Source organism: Pantherophis guttatus, chromosome 3, assembly GCF_059756535.1.
Source record: "Pantherophis guttatus breed Tessera chromosome 3, ASM5975653v1, whole genome shotgun sequence".
NCBI classification, from domain to species: domain Eukaryota; kingdom Metazoa; phylum Chordata; class Lepidosauria; order Squamata; family Colubridae; genus Pantherophis; species Pantherophis guttatus.
Genome location: NC_142065.1, coordinates 162,747,503 through 162,769,392, shown reverse-complemented (window position 1 = coordinate 162,769,392; position 21,890 = coordinate 162,747,503). Strand labels below are relative to the sequence as shown.

The 21,890-nt window shown below is 40.2% G+C and overlaps 1 protein-coding gene across 5 annotated transcripts in view; it reads right to left on the bottom strand.

Annotated features, from left to right (window-relative positions):
- Positions 1-21,890, bottom strand: part of PIEZO2 (piezo type mechanosensitive ion channel component 2) — a 205,653-nt gene that overhangs the window by 97,870 nt on the left and 85,893 nt on the right. For all 5 annotated transcript variants that reach the window (XR_015733592.1, XM_034429440.3, XM_034429444.3 and 2 more), the window contains exon 4: positions 6,913-6,955. Coding sequence is in view for 4 of the 5 variants with exons in the window: in XM_034429440.3 (XP_034285331.2) it covers positions 6,913-6,955 (43 nt within the window). In the remaining variant the exon portion in view is untranslated. The remainder of the gene's footprint in view (positions 1-6,912; positions 6,956-21,890) is intronic.

Here is a 21,890-nt window from a genome sequence, read left to right as displayed (position 1 = left end):
TCCCATGCAGGAATCTTTTCTGGTTGCTTCTGAATACATTCTGTCTCCATAGTTGCTTCACATGTCTTTTTAAATTATCGTATGATTGTACAGCATCTTTAATACTAAAGTCTCCTGACTCATTTAGACATAAACTTTCCAGCATACTACAAAATCAGTTTTCTACAAAGGAAAGTTGAATTCAAATGTACATTGCATAGGCTATGGACTCAACTCTTAAAAGTGGAGAGTTGCTGAAGTCCTTAAAATAGAAAGAGATTCATTTATTACTCATATTTCATTCAGCATATGATACCATATGCCTCTGGTGATCTCCTTTTGCTTAAATTAAGCCCAGTATTATATTATGCTTCTGCCATAAGTAGTTTACTTTAGATGGATATAATATGCTTTCAAGAAACATAGAAGTCCTGGTGAGATAATTACTTTTAATCTATAAAAAATGGTTATATTATGTATAAATGTAACATTAGATGCACAACTAATTTATACCACAGATGTTTCAGAAAAATGTACATTAATGGAATTTTGGTACAAAAAAGCATAATATATAGGATATCTGAATTCTGAAGCATTAACCTATATGGTCTAGTCTTGAAAAGGTATATTGGGAACTCATTAAATAGGTTATAAATGATGTTGTTAATCTCAAGAATGTGTCTTTCAGAGAACTGATTACTAAAAGGAAGATTGAAGTATTAAAAAGATTAAAGTAACATTATCAACAACAGCAAATAATTTACTTTTAGAAATTACAATAACAAAATGGAATAAAGGAAAAACATTGGAAAACAAAATGAAAATGGCCACTGAGAATAAACCAGTTAGCAACTAATTGCTTCAGTTATTGGGTTCAATCTGTTCTGATTCCCCTGCCTCAAAGAGGGCTCTACAAAAGGCCAGCAGAGTTAATCTGATTTGGGAGGGATGCTGTTCCAAACAGCAGGCATTGCCACAGAAAATAAATACTTCCTGGGTCTCTTCAAGTGGTACTCTTTAATTGATGAGACCGGGACCAATGTGGTGGGTAGAGACAATCAGATAAAAGCAGTCCGTGAAAAAGCATGGCCTCATGCCATGACAACCAGTACCTTGAATTGTACCCAGAAACTTATTAGAAACCAGTTCAGTAAAGAAAACAAAAGGTAACATAGGTGTACTGAAGCGTGATCATAACTGCTTCCACAGCCACATTCTACAACTTCTGAATGTTCTTCAAGGGCACTCCAATGTAGAATGCATTGCAGCTATCCACTTAGGAGGTTACCAAAGCATGAGTGATTATGGACAGCTTTTCCTGATCAAGGAAAGGGCATGATTGGTACACAACATAAAGTTGTGCAAACAAATCCTCTAGCCAGGACCTCCGCTCCTCAAAGGGTGAGGATGAGTCTGATTTGCTCTCCTTGTACTGTATACTTGTTGTGGCCCGCCAGTGGCCTGCGCGGATTGTTGTTGATCCCGACGATGAGGAGGCTGGTGTGGTGCTGGGCCAGCAGCCTGTGCAGCCGGCGCTCGAGTCGGACAGCGAGGAGGCTGAAGAAGATGTGGTGCCAGAGGCAGGGATTCAGTCAGGGGCTTCAGAACCTCCAGAGGCTCCTTTAAGTACAGAGGATGAAGAGGAGGAGCCTCTTCTCAATTCACGGGCGTGCAGAGCTGCCAAAAGGCAGGAGTGGTTGCTCAGGAGGAGGTCTCCTCGAGAGTAAGGCTTGGGGCTAATTGGCCACTCCCTTAGCCTATTTAAGAAAGGACGCAGCTTGCAACAAGCTGCAGGAAACAACTTTAGTTCGCTAATCATCATGTTTGGGATTTCTCTGCAACCTGGTTTCTGGGCTTTCTGCCAACTCCAGTAAGACTCTGACTATTTTATCTGTGGAATTCTGGCAGGCTTTTAAGAATGCTTATTAACAGCCGGTATTTGCTAAAACTGCGTTATTTGAGTAAACTAAGTTTTGTTCAGAGTTTGTGTGTGCTGTGTTCTTTGGGATCCATAGCTGGGGCAGAACAATACTCGTTTAATATGTAAATAGTAAGTGTGCCTCTTTTGTAATGGATTGATTGCTTTGGAAGAGGACACTAGACATATCAGTCGAGAACCAACTCTTATACACCCCATTGTAATTCAAGAATTATGGTCTTAATATTTTTTACTGAGATGGCAATTTATAAGCAAGGTTTCTGTTGACTCAAGTTGAACTCCTGGTAAATTCATGAACATGTCCACAGTTTTCTTGGCTACAATGTAGTAGTAGTTTATATCTTCCCTTCCTCCCTTACAAGACCCGTGTGGAGTATACAGATATAATTGAAGAAATTTTATGTTTTCCTCATTCAATGCATATTATCACAGATTGAATTTCTCTCACTGCAGGAAATCCGACATTATTGTAACAACAGAGTTAGCATCAGAAACAGCTCTCTCCCCAAGGAAATTCACTTAAATTTCACTTAAAAATGTAGGTATCATATAACGTGTTGTTATAGAAACTAAATGTATATACAATGTTTTGAAAGAAATAGAAAAATAAGTTACTAAAAAAATGAATTTTGGTTTAGTTCCAAACTGAGGTTACTTGACATTCCTCTTATTTATTATTTAGTTATAGATTTGATTCCCATTCCCTTTTATTATGCCCATAATCCTGAAACAACCTGATAGTATTAACATAATTTTTTTGCCTAAGGGGGAAAAAAAATAGAATTTTAAATGTATATTCCAGCTCTCTAAATTAATCTGAAGCCATATTTATGTTCTCAATGAACAGATTGATATAGATTTAACAACAATGGGATATTCATTGAATCCAAATAACCAGAGACTTTAATGTTAAGATTAATAGTAAAATGATTTAACAGATTAACGAAGTTGGAAGGGACCTTGTAGGTCTTCTAATCCAACCCCCCGCCCAAGCAGGAGACCCTACACCAAATGGCAGTCCAGTCTCTTCTTGAAAGCTTCCAGTGATGAAGCTCCCACAACTTCTGAAGGCAAGATTTCTGGATGATTAATTTGAGAACAGCTGTAGAAGTGCTTTTATAAAATTCTATATCCTCTCAATAACTTAGAATAAATACTGAAAGAAATTTGAGTATTCCTGCCAATTGTAAAATGCTACCAATAACTCTATATCCAAGTTATGATAATAGCAATGATAATGACCAGCATCCCAGCATCAATAAATACAAATTAGAATATAAAAATATTAATTTTATAAATACTAAAAATTGCATACTTAAACGATTTTTACAAGTGATAATTAACACATGAGGATTGCTGGAATGACGATTAAAAGAGAAACGTCTATAAATTATAGACATTTGCTGTCGACCTGGTGATAATTTTGAGAGATCCTTTGAAAGGAAAATGGCAAAATTAAAGGATTTGGGGGGTGTTAGCTGGTTTTAAAACAAATAAAGATGAAGATGTTAAGAAAGGATATGAAAATGGGAAAAAAAACCAACTGAAATTGATGGAAAATGCTTTTCAGATTGACAAAAAAGTTAAAACACTTGGTTATTGCTATGACTAACATGACTTGTATATCATAGTGGAATAATTCTGCTAAACCATGAGTGTAAATTAAGAAGGACATGTTAAGATGGGAAAAATTGTAATTTATTTATTTATTATTTATTTATTAATTTAATTTGTATACCGCCCTTCTCCCAGAGGGGACTCAGGGCAGTGAACAGCCAAAATTAAAAAACATACAAATACAAACGTTAAGATAATTAAAAAAGAATTAAATCATTAGCTTCCCAATTTAAAACCCCCAAATCCATAAAATTTAAAATCCCAATTAAAAACCCTTCAGGCTAGGCCGGCTTGGTGGAATAAAAACGTCTTCAGGGCTTTACGGAAGGTACGGAATAATTGCCATTATTGGGGAGAATGTGATAAAAATGGATGTTTTGTCAAGAATGATGCTTTTGTTTCAAACAGTTATGACAAGTGATGTAACATTTAAACATGGCGGAAAAAAATATTTAGGTTTGTATCAGGGAATTGCGCAGGAGGTATCCAAATGAAATCAGAGATGCTGACATGAATTTGTAGTTTTATATAAATAAATATATTTTACATCTATATTTATAGCAGACAAGATTGTCAGGAAAACAGGAGCATCATGACGTATATCACAGAGCGCACAGGGCACCCAAAAGAAAAAGGTGGGAGAAAGGGAAATTTACAGGAGCCAGCACTCTCCAACCAATCAATTAAAACTGTGTGTTCTGGCTCACTGTACAACCCCACTGTTCCAGCTACTACATTTAAATATCTTAATGGTTTGTATGGCAAGAGAAGGAAATAGGGTTAAACATAAAAAAATACTTCAAGATACAAAGAAATGAAAAGGACTAGGTCTACCTGATTGGAAATTCTATTTTGCAGCTTATTGCTTAGTCTGGATAAGTGAATTTGACTCAGAAGCAAGAGAGTTTTAGAGCATAACCTGGGGTTTGGATGGCCTATTTTCTATGGTATGATAGTATAATTTTAAGAATCATTATATTAGAAGTGCCATATGGGGGAAAAAATGGAACAAACTGTGTCTAAAAATTTCTCTGGGTGTCTCAGCCCAAGAACCCATGTTATCAAGCTATTTCCAGATATCCAAATGCATAAACTAGAAACAATTAATCCTTGGTGCCGTTGCTACAAAGGCTTCCTTTCTTTAAAAATGTGTATTAAGCACACATATTAAATTAAATGTGTAAGTGCACAGGGAATAATGCTATTTGTAGGAACAGGAACCTGTGTAAATCAATGGAGGATAGTAATAGCAAATATAGCAAGAAGTAAAAGAGGACCAATCAATGTTGAGAGTAAATATAGAGGCTTATAAACAAAATTTGATTTCCCTTTAATTATTTCTTTTAAACCCATTTGTGAAACATTTACAAAGAGATCTGAATTATTGGGATCTGGATCTGAATGAATTCTCATTTGCAAGATCTCTTTAAGCAGGGGATTATCATGCAAGTCTGCTGAAATGGAGAATAATTCCTACAGTATTTTTTTGCCCTGTCTTTTCAAAATATATTGTCATCATATACACACATATCCCACCACTATATGTGAAAAAATTCCACATATAGGCAATGTTTACCTACTTCTTTTTAAGAATGTCTTTGTTTTACTCTATTTGACTTTTGCTTACAAACTGAAGAAAAAAGCTCTGGTTTCAACATATTTAGCATTCAGCTATTTCTGTTCTGCCGTGCCATTTACTTGACCATAACAGTCTTAACCTTGTATTTTGATTTTGGACTGACTCTTAAAAGTTGAATCCTAGCAACGCTCCCTAGTTTTACAATATTTACATATTTGTTTTCATGGTAATTGAAAAATGGTTCAGTCATCTAAATGAAGCAAATAAATGTGTAAATAATCACTATTTAAATGATAGCATCGTATGATCAGGACATTTGGTAACATATGTAAGTAGTCGAAGGAGAATCAAAATAGTCTTAAAAAGTGCAAACTGAAAAAAAGATAAATTGAAGCTGAAATGTTGCTTAGTTGCAAAGAAGATTCATTAAACAAAATGGAATTTGCTCCTAATATAGTTGTATTAAATAGTGCTCCATTTTATTTTGTAAAAAATATTCTGGGAATGAACACACACACACACACACACACACACACAAAATCTAGCATTTGGCCTTCACTTTATTTCTAGGCTATGGAAATTTTTTCAAAGTCCTCCCCCCCCCATTATTTTTGTTATAAATAACTCAAGGCAGCGAACATATTTAATAGATCTTGCTCCTCCTATTTTCTCCACAACAACCCTGTGAGTGATTGGCCCAGTCACCCAACCCAACTTTCACACCTAAGTAAGGACTAGAATTCTTCAGTTAAACATATTGGTCACCTATTATATTATGATAAATTACAACCACTCCTCTAGGATTATAAAAAAAGGAATTCTATCATACGGTAGATCTTTTGAAGGTATTTTCAAATATATACCATGCTTACAAAACTGCATCCTTTACATTATACACTAGCAATCATAAATTTGGCTCTACAGATATAACATATATTTTTGTTTTTTATATTCCATCAGAAAATGGACTGAAATGTGAATAATAATTAATGATGCTTTTTTCGGAACAGCTTACGTCCTATGACCATGCATTTAACACCATCAAATATCAACACATGTCTATCCCAGGCCCTTGGAAAGGTCTCAATAGGTGGAAAAAATGCCAAATCCAGTGTAGACATCAGGTTGACTGTGCAACAAACCATAATAAGCATAATTTCAAATTCTACTTTATGTTCATGCTGGTATAGGAGAAGAACAAAGGATGAAGAATATATTGTTCTAGAATGAGGACAACCATGCCTACATGATGTTACATCATGGTTTAGTATGATGCCTAAAATCAACCATTCAGCCAAATTCAACCATCCAACCATATTTTGAGAAGGCTATACATATTTTTAAAGATTCAAGCCTAAAGTTTTTGATTATATTTAAGATATAACTCTCCTAATATTTTTCCTCTGTGTAATTCTCATCACTTCCAGCATGTTTTTGAAAAATCATTCAGCAGTGAGCAACTGCAGATGGCAAGATTAAAAAGGGATGGTACTTCAACCATGCAGTGAGATACAGTACACTATCTTGACTATTTTGAGCTTCCATGCTCTCCCCTGTTGAAAAACATATTCTTCAGAAGTTATATAGAACCATTTAGAAGTAACATTGATTCTCCATTGTTTTCCTTATTTATTTTCTTTCCTTCTTGCTTTAAAGTGTTAATTTATAGCATTTTTAAAATTTAAATATATATGTCATATTATTTAAGTAGCAAAATATATAGTGCGGTAATAAAAATCAATATGAGTTGCAAAATTCAATTTCCTCCTTAGTAAAACATAAACCATATGGTGCTCACCTTTCAAATCCAATCTGCCTTAGTGTTTTTTCCCATGTCAAACCTGCAGAAAGAAAAACATATTAAGTTTCTTTTAGGTAGTTTTCATTTTTCAGTGAAGTCAAGAGACCAACTGATTGCACAAGAACATAGTTTTCAATGGATTTCATATACTTATTTAAAAGAAAGGTTTAATATGGGTAAAAATAATTGGAATTTAAAAGCACAAAATGGAAGTTTACATTTAATTATGTACAAACAGTGAGCACATAATAGCAAAAATGTATAGACTTCTGTTAAGATTCAAAACAAAGAACAAGTTAAAGGTGGCAGGACAAAATGGGCTATTAAATTTTTAATGTAATATATAGATGGACACATGTGAGATGGTGTGGGAAACTGGTATGAAATTCAGATTGTCCCATAACTAAAGTGAAAACTTTTATAAAATTATTTATTGGTGGTATATGAGACCAAACAAATTATCAGAAGCGTAGAAAACTATTTCAGAACAATTTTAGAAATGATGGGACATTTTATCAGGCCCGGTAGACTTGTGACAAAAGCCAAGAAATTTTGGACACAAATTCATATGATAATGCAAAAGAACTTTTTTACTGGAATTTATGGGCAATGAATTAGAAAAAACTCATGGCAAACTGATTATATATATGGTAACTGCAGCAAAATTATTATATGCTCAACATTGGAAGAACAATGAAATTCCCACAGTGGGAGAATTTCCTGAGATGACAAAGCTGAACTGTTTTATCAGAGGTAAAAAAGAACAAAAACTTTTCCGAAAGACTGAAAACTTTATATGGACTTTTTGCTGAATGAAGAAAAGGAGAAAAAATAAAATAAAATAAATGATACAATGATTTATTTACAGGTTCAAAGATTTAAAAAGATGTGAATTAAATGAGATGCTGAAGGAATTTGCATAACAAGAGGGAAAGATTGCAATTTGTTGAAGGGAAGTTTGGAAGTCATACTTCATAAATTTTCTTGTACCTTTTCTTTTTTTTCTTGTACATTTTTCTTTCTACCATCTTTCTTTTTTTCTTTTTCTTTAGATTTGTCTTTTACTTTAAGAAAAATCTTCAATAAATATAAAAAATATTGTTTTCATTTTTTTTATACATCTGGCAACCTGTGTTAGCTGCTACTTAAATTCATTATTGTAGCACAGTGGTTAGAGTGCAGTACTGCAGGCTACTTCTGCTGACTGCCGGTTGCCTGCAGTTTGGCAGTTCAAATCTCACCAGGCTCTGTTGACTCAACCTTCCATCCTTCTGAGGTGGGTAAAATGAGGACCAAAATTGTTGGTGGCAATAGGCTGATTCTGTAAACTGCTTAGAGAGGGCTTTAAAGCACTGTAAAACAGTATAAAAGTCTAAGTGCTATTGCTATTATTTTCACAGCATACAAATCCTGATTTTTCTTATATTGCTTAGCAATAAGACAGGCAGGAGGACCAGTTGCTATGATGGAACGATGCAATGGTGAATTCATACCAATATTCAACCAATATAACCAATATCAACGTTTGAAGTGAATCACAACAGTGATTTGCTTTGGAGCACAGGAAGGACAGCCACGTAAAAACATCAACAGCATTGGAGCAGTATAAATGGGTTCTTTCAGCAATTGCTGGAAATATATTTTCAGGATGCCAGTTTATAACTCTAGAAAAAATACCTGGATGCTACACCATTTAAACGAATCTTCTTTGCCAACCTACGTAGAAATCAGAATACTTTTTAAAATTTTAGATTTGTTGTTTTTAGTTGTCATAATAGCAAGCCACTGAAATCCAGATGTCCTCTTTTGTTCCAGGCTACTATTTATTTTTTTAAAATCTATCCATGTTCATGTCTAGTTTCAAAATCTATATATTACTAAAACTGATTCCTGTAACTTTTAATTGGGCAAAACAGTGCATTTGGGGAACAATTTCTGAACAATTTCTATTTCAAATGGGCTAACTTACAGAATATGTCCAAAATCTGGGACCCATGTTTCCTATGAAAATGAAAGGAGAAAGGGGAGGGGGGGTAAAAAGGAAAAAAGTGAGAGATTATAAAAATGTACGCAAATGATGAAATAAAAATAAATAATAATTGAATAAGACATTGAAATGAGAATAAAGATAATTAGAAAATTGGGGCTGCTCGAATACCACTTTAGATTGAATTGAAAAGGGAAACAACAGGAGAGAGGGGAAGGGAGATGAGAGGAGAGGAGAAAGAAGAAAGGGAAAAGGAGAGGAAGAAAAGGGAGAGGAAAGAGGAGCAGAGGAGAAGGTTAGAAGAGGGGAAGAAGAGAGGAGTGGGGGAAGAGAAAGGGAAGTAGGAAAGAGAAGGAGAGGAAGAATGAAGGAAGTAGGAGGAGAAACAGGAAGGAAGAGAAGGGGAGGAGAAGAAGAAAGGTTGGAGTAAAGAGTAAAAAAGCAGCTCCAAAAAAGTAAAAATGAAAAATGAAAGTTAAAAGATAAGATGAATGAAAAATGATGGAAATGACTGTATACAGGTATGTAAATGTGTTTATGAGAAATAAAAATAAAAAACTATAAAAAAATAAAAAAATAAAATAAAATGAAAGTGGCAAATTTTATAAATCATTTTATGACATAAAAATGATCATAAAACAGTTTATGGTGTAATACAAAATGTCATAAAACATTTCCTGTGGTGATGTTTGATTGTCCCATACAATTCAACATGGGCTATTTAAGGCAGGTACATTTCTGAATGTATCCCAACCTTTCCAGGTAAACCTTTCCATTTCAAAGTATTGTTGAAAGACACTGAGGAATCTGGTAAGGAAATATCTCTGATAAGGAGGACCAAATAGTTCACGAGTTGTCTAGCTGTTCACTAAAAGCCTAGGAATTTCTAGTATAGATCCAGAAGATGTTTGACTTTCTTTATTAATCTGAAAGTGGTGAAGCCAGACACAATAAAGACAAACCTCAGTATAATTTTATAAAATAAAATAAAATTTTATTTCAGGAAAAGTTTAATGTTATTTTGAAACATCCTTGTTTAGTACTAAAACAAACTATATGTTTAAATTTAATTTTTCCTTTATATTGGCAATGCTCTCAGAAAGAAAAAGCCTTGATAGTACCGGGGTTTAGTGCACCCTGTTATTAACACAGCTGCCTGCAATTTCTGCTGGTTCGAATCTCTCCAAGGCTCAAGGTTGACTCAGCCTTCCATCCTTTCTAAGGTAGGTGAAATGAGGACCCAGTTTGTGGGGGCAATAAGCTGACTTTGTATAAAAATATACAAAAGAATGAAGGCTATTGCTTAACGCATTGTAAGCCGCCCTGAGTCTCCGGAGAAGGGCGGCATATAAATCAAATTAAAAAAAAAAAAATTGACTACAAAAAAATAGAAAGACATTCCAATGTCCAAAATAGCAACCCTATTTTATTGTTTGTTTGTGAAGTATCTGTTTATCCCTTAAGTTTATTTCTCTTCTATCTCTTCTCCCACTTTCCCCCTTTTTAATATCTTTTTGTTTGCTTACTTACTTTGGCTATTATAAAAAAGGGGTATTTTCCCAAAATATAGGAAAACTTTGATCAGGTTCATCCATAGCATTAAAAATCGTTTCCTAATCATGGTTAAATAATGCACAATCAGCTGCATTCATAAGTTATATTAAGCCAAAATTAAGTACGCTAATAATTTTCTGTGCTATCTGATTCCAATCTTTGAATTAAAATGGGAAAGTTTAAAAAGTCTAGGTAAATTAAATATCTGCAAAATTGCTTAATGACTGCCACAATGTATTACCATAATTCCGGGCTCAATTACAGTCATTGGTCAAGGACTATCTATACATTATGATTTGTTAAATTGTAGCTAGTTATGATGTTAAAGAAAGACCCAGAACTTACCAAAGCAACATGTGTTTATATAAAAATTAAAGGAAAAGTTTGTGCACTCTACTTTGGCCATATGGGAAGGAAGCATGGTAGCCAAAGGCTCACTAAGGATAATGCATACTAAATTATGATTTGGCATAGCATATAAATGGAGTCACAAGATCATGGGTAAGTATGCTGCAGCATTATTGTGCTATGCATAGGAACTCTACACACAATGTTTTTATATACATCTAGTCCTTACTTAACTATCATTTGAAGTTATTATGATAGACTGAGAAAAAATTCTTATGACCCATCCTCAAAGTTATGATTGTTGCGCAAACATCCATAGTCATGAGATCACATTCCAGATAGACAACCTGATCATATTTGCAACCAGTTGCAGTGTCCATCATCACGTGACCACAATTTGCAATATTTTTTTGGTATTTTTTAGAGGAAAACTGCAAGAAAAATACCCACTGAATATGCTGGATTCATTTTCCATGTGGTTTGTTTAATGACCATTTAATTTACTTAACTGCCATGGACTTGCTTAAGACTATCATAAAAATGGCTGTAAAGTTGAGTCAGGTCACATGATTAACCTGCTTAACAACCACAATGACTTATGATCAAAATCCTAGGCCTAATTGTTAAGGGAAACTATCTGTAATACAGAAAGACACACATTTACACATATACACATTTTTTCCTCAGAGAAACAAGTGTAGTAAAATAGAAAATCAACTGCAGAGTTCTTTTCCTAGCACTGGCAGCAACACTTTCTATAATTCTATAAGCTAACCAGACTCATATTCCACCATAAATAACTAAGTTACTGTATATTATAATAATTTCTGCTATAGTAGTAAATCTATAAACTGTAACCTAGAAAATAAACTGCTTATTTGTTACTGTATTGTCTAATGACAGCCCCCAGCCCTTCCTGCATCCTATTCTATTTTCCTGACAAGCATTGTGATAAGTGGATACCACATTACATTTTCATTAACTTTCATGTGTAAGAAAAATTTGCTAAACCTCTAATCTCTGAAAGATATCTAAGTAAGGAAGTAAATCAGATTTACACATATATAAAACAAAGCCAATATACCAAATTAGTTCTTCCACCACCTGGTAAATGTCAAAGATATATCTGCAGACATATTATGTGTCATTGTAGATAACAATACAATGACATCACATATCCTCTTCACAACTTCCTTCTGTTCCTGCTATATTGATATTTGTACGTTTTCTTTTTTAAAAAATAAAACAAACATGAAACAGGTAACATACACACACGCACACACACACACACACACACACACGAAGGTATTATACAGTATGAAACATTGTAAATGCACGTTGCAAAAATTCATAATTAATTAAACGATCCAAATAATACTAGAATATGCAACTTTATATATGTGTGTGAGGAAATGAAATGTTAAGCATCAATTATATTATTTTAAGATGTAATATCAGAAACACTGATTTTTTTATGCCATGTTACTTTTTTAATATTCAAAACAGAAAATATATCAATTAAAGAACACAAGGAAAACTTAAAAGACATCAATGAGGATTACATTGATCTGATCCAATATGGAACATCAGAAAAATAAAACATCCTCCCTACCCCAATATCCTCCCTGCTCCCATCCCAAAACACAGTATACTATAGTAGATTCAGGAGAAAGAAATCTCCATTCAACAAAGTTGACTATTATTTATCTATATGAATTGTTTAACAAATTTTTTTCTACCTTGGGACTACTTCTTCAATTTTATTCCCCCCTCCCCCTTTTCCTTTTTTCACTTAGGGAAAGTTCAGAACTGTGCCATACTTCAAAACATGCTCTTCTTATTGTAACAACCAACACCATTTCAGTCAGCACTCTCTCCTTGTAACATCTTGGTCTCATATCTGTCCAGTTACTGAAAAATATTATAGGCGTGGATTGTGTAACAGACCTATCTATAAATTCAGCGTGTTCCAAAGGTGTGGGTGGAGTCAGATATCTAATGATATCTGACAGGTTTGAAAGCAACTGTAGTAGGTCTTGAAAAGGAGGTTCTAGAAAGTGCAGTCTTTTTTTAAAAAAATGATACAAAAAAAATGGAGAGTGCAATTGGAAGTCCTTTCACAGTTTTATGTTTGGAACACCTGAACCTGTGGTATTCGTGGGTTAGATAAAACAGGTAAAATGGCAGTCAATCTAAGTCCTCCTCTTTTGAATATTTGCCAGTAAAGAATTGGCCCTAATCTTTCCGGCTTCCAAAAAGGCAGTCAAGACCCAGCTCTTTCCCCAGGCCTTTGGGTTGGGATGAGCAGAGTTCCTAAACAGATGACTTATGGCACATTTTAGTTCTGGCTTATCATGTCATTGTTTCAGTTGATTTTTAATGCTGTGATTTTGGGGTGGGTGGGGGGATTTTGCATTTGTTATTTATTATTTTGGTACACTGCCCTGATGAACTTGTCTGAGTTGAATGATCATATAAAAACCTTACCTAAATAAATAAACATGTTATATACTGTGGGAATAGTTGTATAGAAATATACTTGCATATCAGAATTACCCGTGGACCTTGCCACAGCGCGTACAGGGAAATAGGATGTCGAAATACATTACGTCATCTGGAAAGTCCCAACGGCTCAGGCAAGAAATACCTACATGATTATTCTCGTACCAGCCTGGGAAGGGTCGTACCAGCCAGGGAAGGGTCTACGTAACTACTATGAGTGTATGCAACCCGATCATGTAACCACCCCCAATCCCACCTTGCTATGATGCTGTATAATGAACTTGATGAATTTTTAATAAAAGAGGGTCACGGAGTCAGCTCTGGGCTCTCATTCCGAGATACCTGCTTGTGTGTCTCATTTCTCTCATGGGAAACCACCACATCTGGTGACCCCGATGTGATCTCGTGAAACGGATACGTCTCGATGTGATTCCGCAAGGGAATACATCCCTGCCGACCCTCTGCTTATCACCTGGAATAGGCACGGTGCACCCGACGACGTCGCTGACGACTGACTCTTCTTTTTCGTAAGTATGGGGGGTGGAATGTCTGCAGCTCAGAAAGCTCATGTAGAAGAGTTGAGACAATTGGGCAGGAAAAAATACCTGTCTCCTCAAGAACAAAATTTTACCAAATCTCTTTCTAAAAGTGAGGCTGTTAAATTACTTGCTTATGTGTGGGCACAATGTCCGTCCTATCCTGAGGGCGGATCTCTAAAAATGGAGACGTGGAAGAAGATTGGCGCCGTCTTCCACCAACCTCCTCAGGCGCCGCCCGACATTCTGTGCCTTTGGAAAAAAGCCTATACCTTGATTAAAAACCACGCTGATTCGCCTCACCAGCCTTTATTAGATCCACCGCCATACCGGACTCCTTCGGTCATGGTGACTATTCCGCTGCCCTCGGTTGTGAGCCCCCTTTCACCCACGGCCCCCGAAGCCCCGGTTCCCCTTGCCGCTGCCCCCGCTCCTGTTTCTCAACCTGGTCTTATTCACGGGGCATACCAAAAAGCCTTAAAATCCGGCACTTTAGATGCTGCCGATCTAGCCGACACTGAGTTGTTCCCGGTCATTTTTCAACAAGCACCCACCGGCGGCATTCTCGTTGACTGGGAACCCTTGCCTCTGCAGATGATTAAAGAATTAAAAAAGGCAACTACGGATTATGGCATAGCCAGCCCCTATATCAGGGATTTGTTGAATGCCATTGCTGGTAACTATCAAATGTTGCCTCAAGACTGGAAAGACTTGCTTAGAATGCTATTGACCGGCACACAATATGTTGTTTTTGAATCAGAATTCAAAAGGGAAATCCAAACCAGAGTCCTCTGCCCAGGTATTCAATGGACTGTTGATCAACTCTTTGGGGAAGGTGCTTTTGCTACAATTAACGCCCAGGCTCACAATCTACCCCCCCCCCCACGCGTTTCCTTTCATTAGCTCTGCTGTTCTTTCTGCCTTAACTCGTGTCGATGATCGAGGCACCCCAACCCAATCCTTCTCTGCTATTCGCCAGGGGGCGACAGAGTCATACGCCGACTTCGTTAACCGCTTACAACTCGCGGTAACCTGCCAAATTTCCAACCAAGAAGCGGCAAAAGAAATTTTGATGAAACTTGCTTTTGAACATGCAAATGGATTGTCAATCTGTTCTCAAGCCATTAGTCTCTAACCCGGCCTCCACTCTGGCGGATTTTCTTAAAGCTTGCCGCGTTATCGGCACCCAAACCTACCAGATGGATGCATTGGCCGCAGCCATACGAAAGGGGAACCAACCTCAAGGCACTTGTTTCAATTGTGGAAAACCTGGCCATTTCAAAAAACAGTGCCGAGCCCCGGGTGGTGGTGCTGCCCGCCCCCTACCTAACTCCAGTGCCGAACCTTGGTAGTACAGGGGTTTAAGGCACCCTGTTATTAAGCTGGTTATTAAGACCAGCTGCCTGCAATTACTGCAGGGTTCGAATCTCGCCAAGGCTCAAGGTTGACTCAGCCTTCCATCCTTTCTAAGGTAGGTAAATTGAGGACCCAGTTGTGGGGGCAATAAGCTGACTTTGTATAAATATACAAAAGGATGAAGGCTATTGCTGAGCACATTGTAAGCCGCCCTGAGTCTTCGGAGAAGGGCGGCATATAAATCAAATTTAAAAAAAAAAACGAAGACGGTATGCCCTAAATGTAAAAAGGGCTACCATTGGGCCAATCAATGTCGAGCTTTCCCTCAGAATCAGGGAAACTAATAACGGGGCTTGCAGCTAGCCCCCCTCCAAAGGCTGCACCCTCTCTTTCCTGTGGCGACATTTCCTTCTCTCCTGTCGCTTCCTCTCCACTTTCCGCTCCGCCCTGCTGCCAAGGCACAGATCTGAAACTTCTTGCTGACACTTCTGTTGACTTTCCTAATCTCCTTGTTGTCGCAGACGCCCAGTTGCCCGGCCCGCTCCCACCGGATGTTACTGCAACTGTTCTCCCGGTGGCGGTGGCCCGTCAACGAGGCATCTTTGTCCTTCCTTCCGTGATTGATCCTCCACCCCAAAATTGTGTTCAGATTCAATTCTATACCAATGTCCCCATATTGGCAAAAAAAGGGGATATTGTTGCTTGGTTGGTACTGTTACCTAAGGATGTGTCGGCTTCCTCTGTGGAACCCCCTCCCCAGAAACCGATTATGCCATTTCTAATTAACGGCATTGTCTTTTCTGGCCTTCTAGACTCTGGCGCTGATGTTTCAGTCATAAGAACAGCGGAATGGCCCTCTCAATGGTCCCTTGAACCATCTCCAGCAGTACGGGGAGTGGGCGGCACACAACAGGCAAGTTCCAGTAAAAATTGGCTCACAGTACTACGTGTTACAAAAGGAATTACGGCACAAATCAAGCCAGTTGTCCTGCCCCTTCATATTAATTTATGGGGCAGAGATCTTATTTCACAATTTGATGCAAATTTTATTTTAGAGGACTAGCAATGTCTCCAACTCCCCTGAAACTTACTTTGCTCTCCCCTAATGCCTCCCCATTGGTTAGACCAATGGCCACTTATGATTTAGTGGTCATTGATCTCAAGGATGCCTTTTTTACTATCCCGTTGCACAATAATGATAAGGAACTTTTTGCTTTTTCAATCCCTCAAACTAATATGTCTCGCCCTACCCCGCGCTATCAATGGACTGTCTTGCCTCAAGGCATGCTCAACAATCCCACAATGTGTCAATTTTATGTCGATGCAGTTCTTTCACCTTTTCGTACTTCTCACCCTCATTTGCTGCTTTATCACTACATGGATGATATCCTTATGGCCGCCCCGGGTCCTCCCGGCACGGTCCGACCTTTTCTCCCTAAACGGATTCAGCACCTGTCCTCTCATGGGTTTCAGGTGGCTCCAGAAAAAATTCAGACCCATCCACCTTTTTCATATCTGGGTCATAAAGTCTTAACCTCCTCCTCTTCACCCACCCTGCCTCATATTGTTCTTCCGAATCCTCTTCCTCTTGTGGCCCTCCAGCAGATATTGGGCGCGATAAATTTTGTCCGCCCGTTTCTTGCACTCACCACGGCCCAACTTTCCCCCCTTTTCCTGGCCCTCAAAGGCCCTTCATTTCCCTCATCAGTCGTTGTTTTGACTGATCCTCAAAAGCATGTGCTCATCGACTCTGCGATGGCCACTCGTTGGGTGGATCGAGCCATCCCTAATGAACCTGTGTCCCTTGTACTTTTTAACACCCCCTCCATCCCAACCGCTGCCCTGATTCAATATACAAAGGGCACTGTTGCCGTCCTGGAATGGATTCATCTTCCTAATACTCCGCGCAAATCTATTAACCCCTTGCATTATATGTTCGCCTTGCTCATCACCAAAGGCCGGTTTCGAGCAAAGTGTCTCATTGGCTTTGATGTTATTTCCTTGTTTGTCCCTATGTCCCTCACCACTTAGGAACCCCTTTATGCTACCTCTGATCCCCTGCAACTTTCTTTGGCAGAATGGGCGGGCAGTGTCTCCTGTCATGTCCCGTCTGACCCTCGCTTTCAACTCCTCCACAAGGTTCCAATGTTTTTCCATTCCACTCTTTCTTCATCCCCAATCTCTAACGCTGTCACTGTGTATGTAGACGGCAGCAAATCTTATGGAGCGTGTGTGTGGAAAGAGGGGGCCCAGTGGCAGACCAAAATTACCCCTCCTCAAACTTCTGCTCAGCGGGCCGAATTAGCCGCTACCATCTTGGCTTTTCAAACTTTCCCCACCTCTCCCTTCAATCTTATCCTTGACAGCCTCTATGTTTACAAGGTTCTCACATCCTTGTCGGACTCCTATATCTCCCCATCTCTTGATGATAATCTTTTTAAGTTTATTTATAACCCTACAATCCCTTCTTCATGCTAGGACTGAACCTTTTTTTCCAGCCCATATCAGAAGTCACCAACCATTTCCTGGTATTATACAAGAGGGGAACTCTCGGGCTGATGCTGCAGCAGCCGCTGCCCTTACTGCCCCTCTTGATCTCTATTCTCTCCTTGTCCCCTATCACCCTGTGGGCTAGCCACTCTTACTTTCACCAAAATCGTAAGGTCTTAATGAACCAATTCTCTCTCTCTGCAATGGAGGCCTCTGCTATTATTCAGCAATGCCCCACTTGCAGCTTACAAGCGCACTCTGTCCCCCTGGGGGTCAATCCCGGGGCACGGAGAGTTGTCAATTATGGCAAATGGATGTCACGATGTATCCATCATTTGCCCCCTGGAAGTATGTTCATGTTTCTATTGATACATACTCAGGGTTTATTATGGCCTCCGCGCAGAGGGGTGAAGCCACCAAACATGTTATTAATCATTGTATTCAGACTTTTAGTATTTATTTATTATTTATTTATTAATTAAATTTCTATACCGCCCTTCTCCAAATAGGACTCAGGGCGGTGCACAGCCTAAGTAAAAACAGAGCATACAAAATTTAAAAAACAGTATTAAAATAATTAAATATTTTGGCCGTAAATTAAAACAACCCAATTTAAAATCAATTTAAAATTTAGCTCAAGCCAGCCCAGCTAGTTGAAATAAATAGGTTTTCAGGGCCCGACGAAAAATCCGGAGGTCTGTTATTATACGTAACTCTGGGGGAAGGTTATTCCAGAGGGTGGGCGCCGTCACAGAGAAGGCTCTCTCCCTGGGGGTCGCCAGCCGACATTGTCTGGCGGACGGCACCCTGAGGAGGCCCACTCTGTGCGAGCGTACTGGCCGGTGGGAGGCTATTGGTGGCAGAAGGCGGTCTCGTAAGTACCCTGGCCCTAAGCCATGGAGCGCTTTAAAGGTGGTCACCAACACCTTGAAGCGCACCCGGAAGACCACCGGGAGCCAGTGCAGCTCGCGCAGGAGAGGTGTCACATGGGAGCGCCTCGTCACCCCCATAATCCCCCGCGCGGCCGCGTTCTGGACCAGCTGGAGCCTCCGGGTGCACCCCAGGGGAGCCCCATGTAGAGAGCATTGCAGTAGTCCAGGCGGGAAGTGACTAGTGCCTGAGTGACTGTGCGTAGAGAGTCCCGATCTAGAAAGGGGCGCAACTGGCGTATCAGGCGAACCTGATAAAAAGCCCCCCTGGCCACGGCCGTCAAATGATCTTCTAGAGACAGCCGTGCGTCCAGGAGGATGCCCAAGTTGCGAGCCCTCTCCGTGGGGGCGAGTGATTCACCCCCAATAGCCAGCGATGGCGTCAGCTGGCTATATCGGGACGCTGGAAGCCACAGCCACTCGGTCTTGGAGGGGTTGAGTCGGAGCCTGTTTCTCCCCATCCAGGCCCGCACGGCCTCCAGGCACTGGGACATCACTTCAAGGGCATCGTTGGGGTGGCCTGGGGTGGAGATGTACAGCTGGGTGTCATCAGCGTACTGATGGAACTCCACCCCGAAGCCACGGATGATCTCACCCAGCGGCTTTACATAAATGTTGAACAGAAGGGGCGAGAGGACCGACCCTTGTGGCACCCCACAAGCAAGGTGCCTCGGGGTCGACCGCTGCCCCCCCGTCAACACAGATTGCGACCAGTCAGAGAGGTAGGAGGAGAACCACCGCAGAATGGTGCCCCCCAACCCCAACCCTGCCAACCGGTGCAACATGATACCATGGTCGATGGTATCAAAAGCTGCTGAGAGGTCTAACAGGACCAGGATAGAGGAGCAACCCCTATCCAGAGCCCTCCAGAGATCATCCACCAACGCGACCAATGCCGTTTCCGTGCTGTGCCCAGGCCGGAAGCCGGACTGGAGCGGGTCTAGATAGACAGTTTCATCCAGGTACCGGGGAAGCTGTTGCGCTACCACACTCTCAACAACCTTCGCAACGAAGTGAAGGTTGGAGACTGGACGATAGTTAGCCAAAACAGCTGGATCCAGAGAGGGCTTCTTGAGGAGGGGCCTCACAACCGCTTCTTTCAAAGCGGCCGGCAGGACCCCCTCACTCAAAGAAGCGTTAACAATCTTCTGGAGCCAGCCTCGTGTCACCTCCCGGGAAGCCAGTACCAACCAGGAGGGACACGGGTCCAATAAACATGTGGTCGCGTTCAGCCGTCCCAGGACCCTGTCCATGTCCTCGGGAGCCACAGGATCGAACTCCCCCCAGATAACACTCTCAAGACCTGCCTCAGTCATCGCGTCCGGACATACCCAGTCAGAGGCCAGCCCTTCCTGAATCTGAGCGATTTTGTCATACAGATACTGCACAAAGTCCTCAGCTCGGCCCTGCAAGGGGTCATCCCACGCTTCCAGATGGAGGAGGGAGCGGGTCACCCTAAACAGGGCGGCCAGGCGATTATCTGATGACGCGATGAGCGGCAAAATAGCTAGATTTCGCCGCTTTTATCACCACTAGGTAGGTCTTAATATGAGACCTCGCCAGTGTTCGGTCGGATTCGGAGCGGCTGGTCCTCCAACTACTCTCCAGGCGTCTTTTCCGGCGCTTTATCTCCCTAAGCTCCTCAGAGAACCAAGGAGCTAGGTGAGTTCGGTGCCGGGTCAGAGGCCGCAAAGGCACGACACGGTCCAAGGCCCCGGCAGCCGCACTATCCCAGACTTTTAGTATTCTGGGCAACCCCAAACAGATAAAAACGGACAATGGCCCTGCATATACTAGTGCTGCCTTTGCACAGGTTTGCCATGCTGGTCCATCTTACACAAGTTTGGAATCCCATACAACCCTAAAAAAGGCCCTTGATGCTCATATAAAACAGAAAGGGGAAAATACCCCCGGCTTGCCTGGAATACAAAATACCTTGAACCTTGTCTTGTTTACCCTCAACTTCTCAATGTTTCCGGCACTCCCGGGTCAACCGCCGCAAGTTGGCATTTTACTGCTTCTCCTATAGACTCTCCACGACCACAAGTTTATTACCGCCGTCTTCCAGATCCTACATGGAAAGGCCCGGCCTCTCTTGTCACCTGGGGTTGGGGCTACGCTGCAGTCGACGACAATGGCAAAATTATATGGACTCCTGCTCGCTGTGTTCGTCCATATATGGTCACTTAACCATGTCATTGTGACCAGTGATCCAGAGATATGGGCCAGCAACGCATTTGTGAGAGATTTGAATAAAGTTGCTTTACTTCTCAGTAAAACTAACTGTTGGATTTGCATGCACATCCTCTCTGATGGGAAAACAGGCTTGGCGCTTCATAGTGTGCTTTTCAATGAGACCGGATGGACGTTCCTGTGGCCCCACACAACAGCCCTGCTTAAGCACACATATGCTGTCCCTACCCGGATTTTAGAGCCACCCTGTTTTTGTTTCAGCAGCGCCGGCCTGTCCACTAATGCCACGTACATGGGGACTTATACCAATTGTTATCGGACCATTACATGGAACTCGGCGGTCACTAAAAACTCAGATATCCAGAGGCATCTTGCCCAATCTCGGGTGGCAATGAACTATCGGGATCTTCATTTACTAAATAACTGGACAGTACATATGTTCAACGAGACTATCAAGGTGCTGAAGCTGATGAACAAAGAACTGGTTGAAATTAGGGAGGTAGTCTTACAAAACCGATATGCCTTAGATATTATGTTAGCAGCTAAAGGAGGCGTTTCTGCCCTCATACACTCACATTATTGTGCCTATGTATCTGATTATCAGTATAACATCACTCATACCATAGAACATATGGAAAACATGATCAAAAACAATCCCTTATCATCCGATGGACCTGGCGCTATTGACATCTGGGCTGCCCTATGATCATGGCTCCCGGATGGTTCTTGGTTAAAATCAATTATGCCAACTATTGTATCTATAATCGTATTGCTTGTTTTGCTTTGTTGTTGTGTCCAATGTCTCCCCTCCCTTCTGCAAGTGTGCAAAGGTTTTATTCCCTCCAATAGGAAGGACGTCCTGATAAGTGAAACCAAAACCCTTCTGGAACTGGAGGAAGCCAAACTCAACAAAACAGAAAAGGAGGAGATGTGGGAATAGTTGTATAGAAATATACTTGCATATCAGAATTACCCGTGGACCTTGCCACAGCGCGTACAGGGAAATAGGATGTCAAAATACATTACGTCATCTGGAAAGTCCCAACGGCTCAGGCCAAGAAATACCTACATGATTATTCT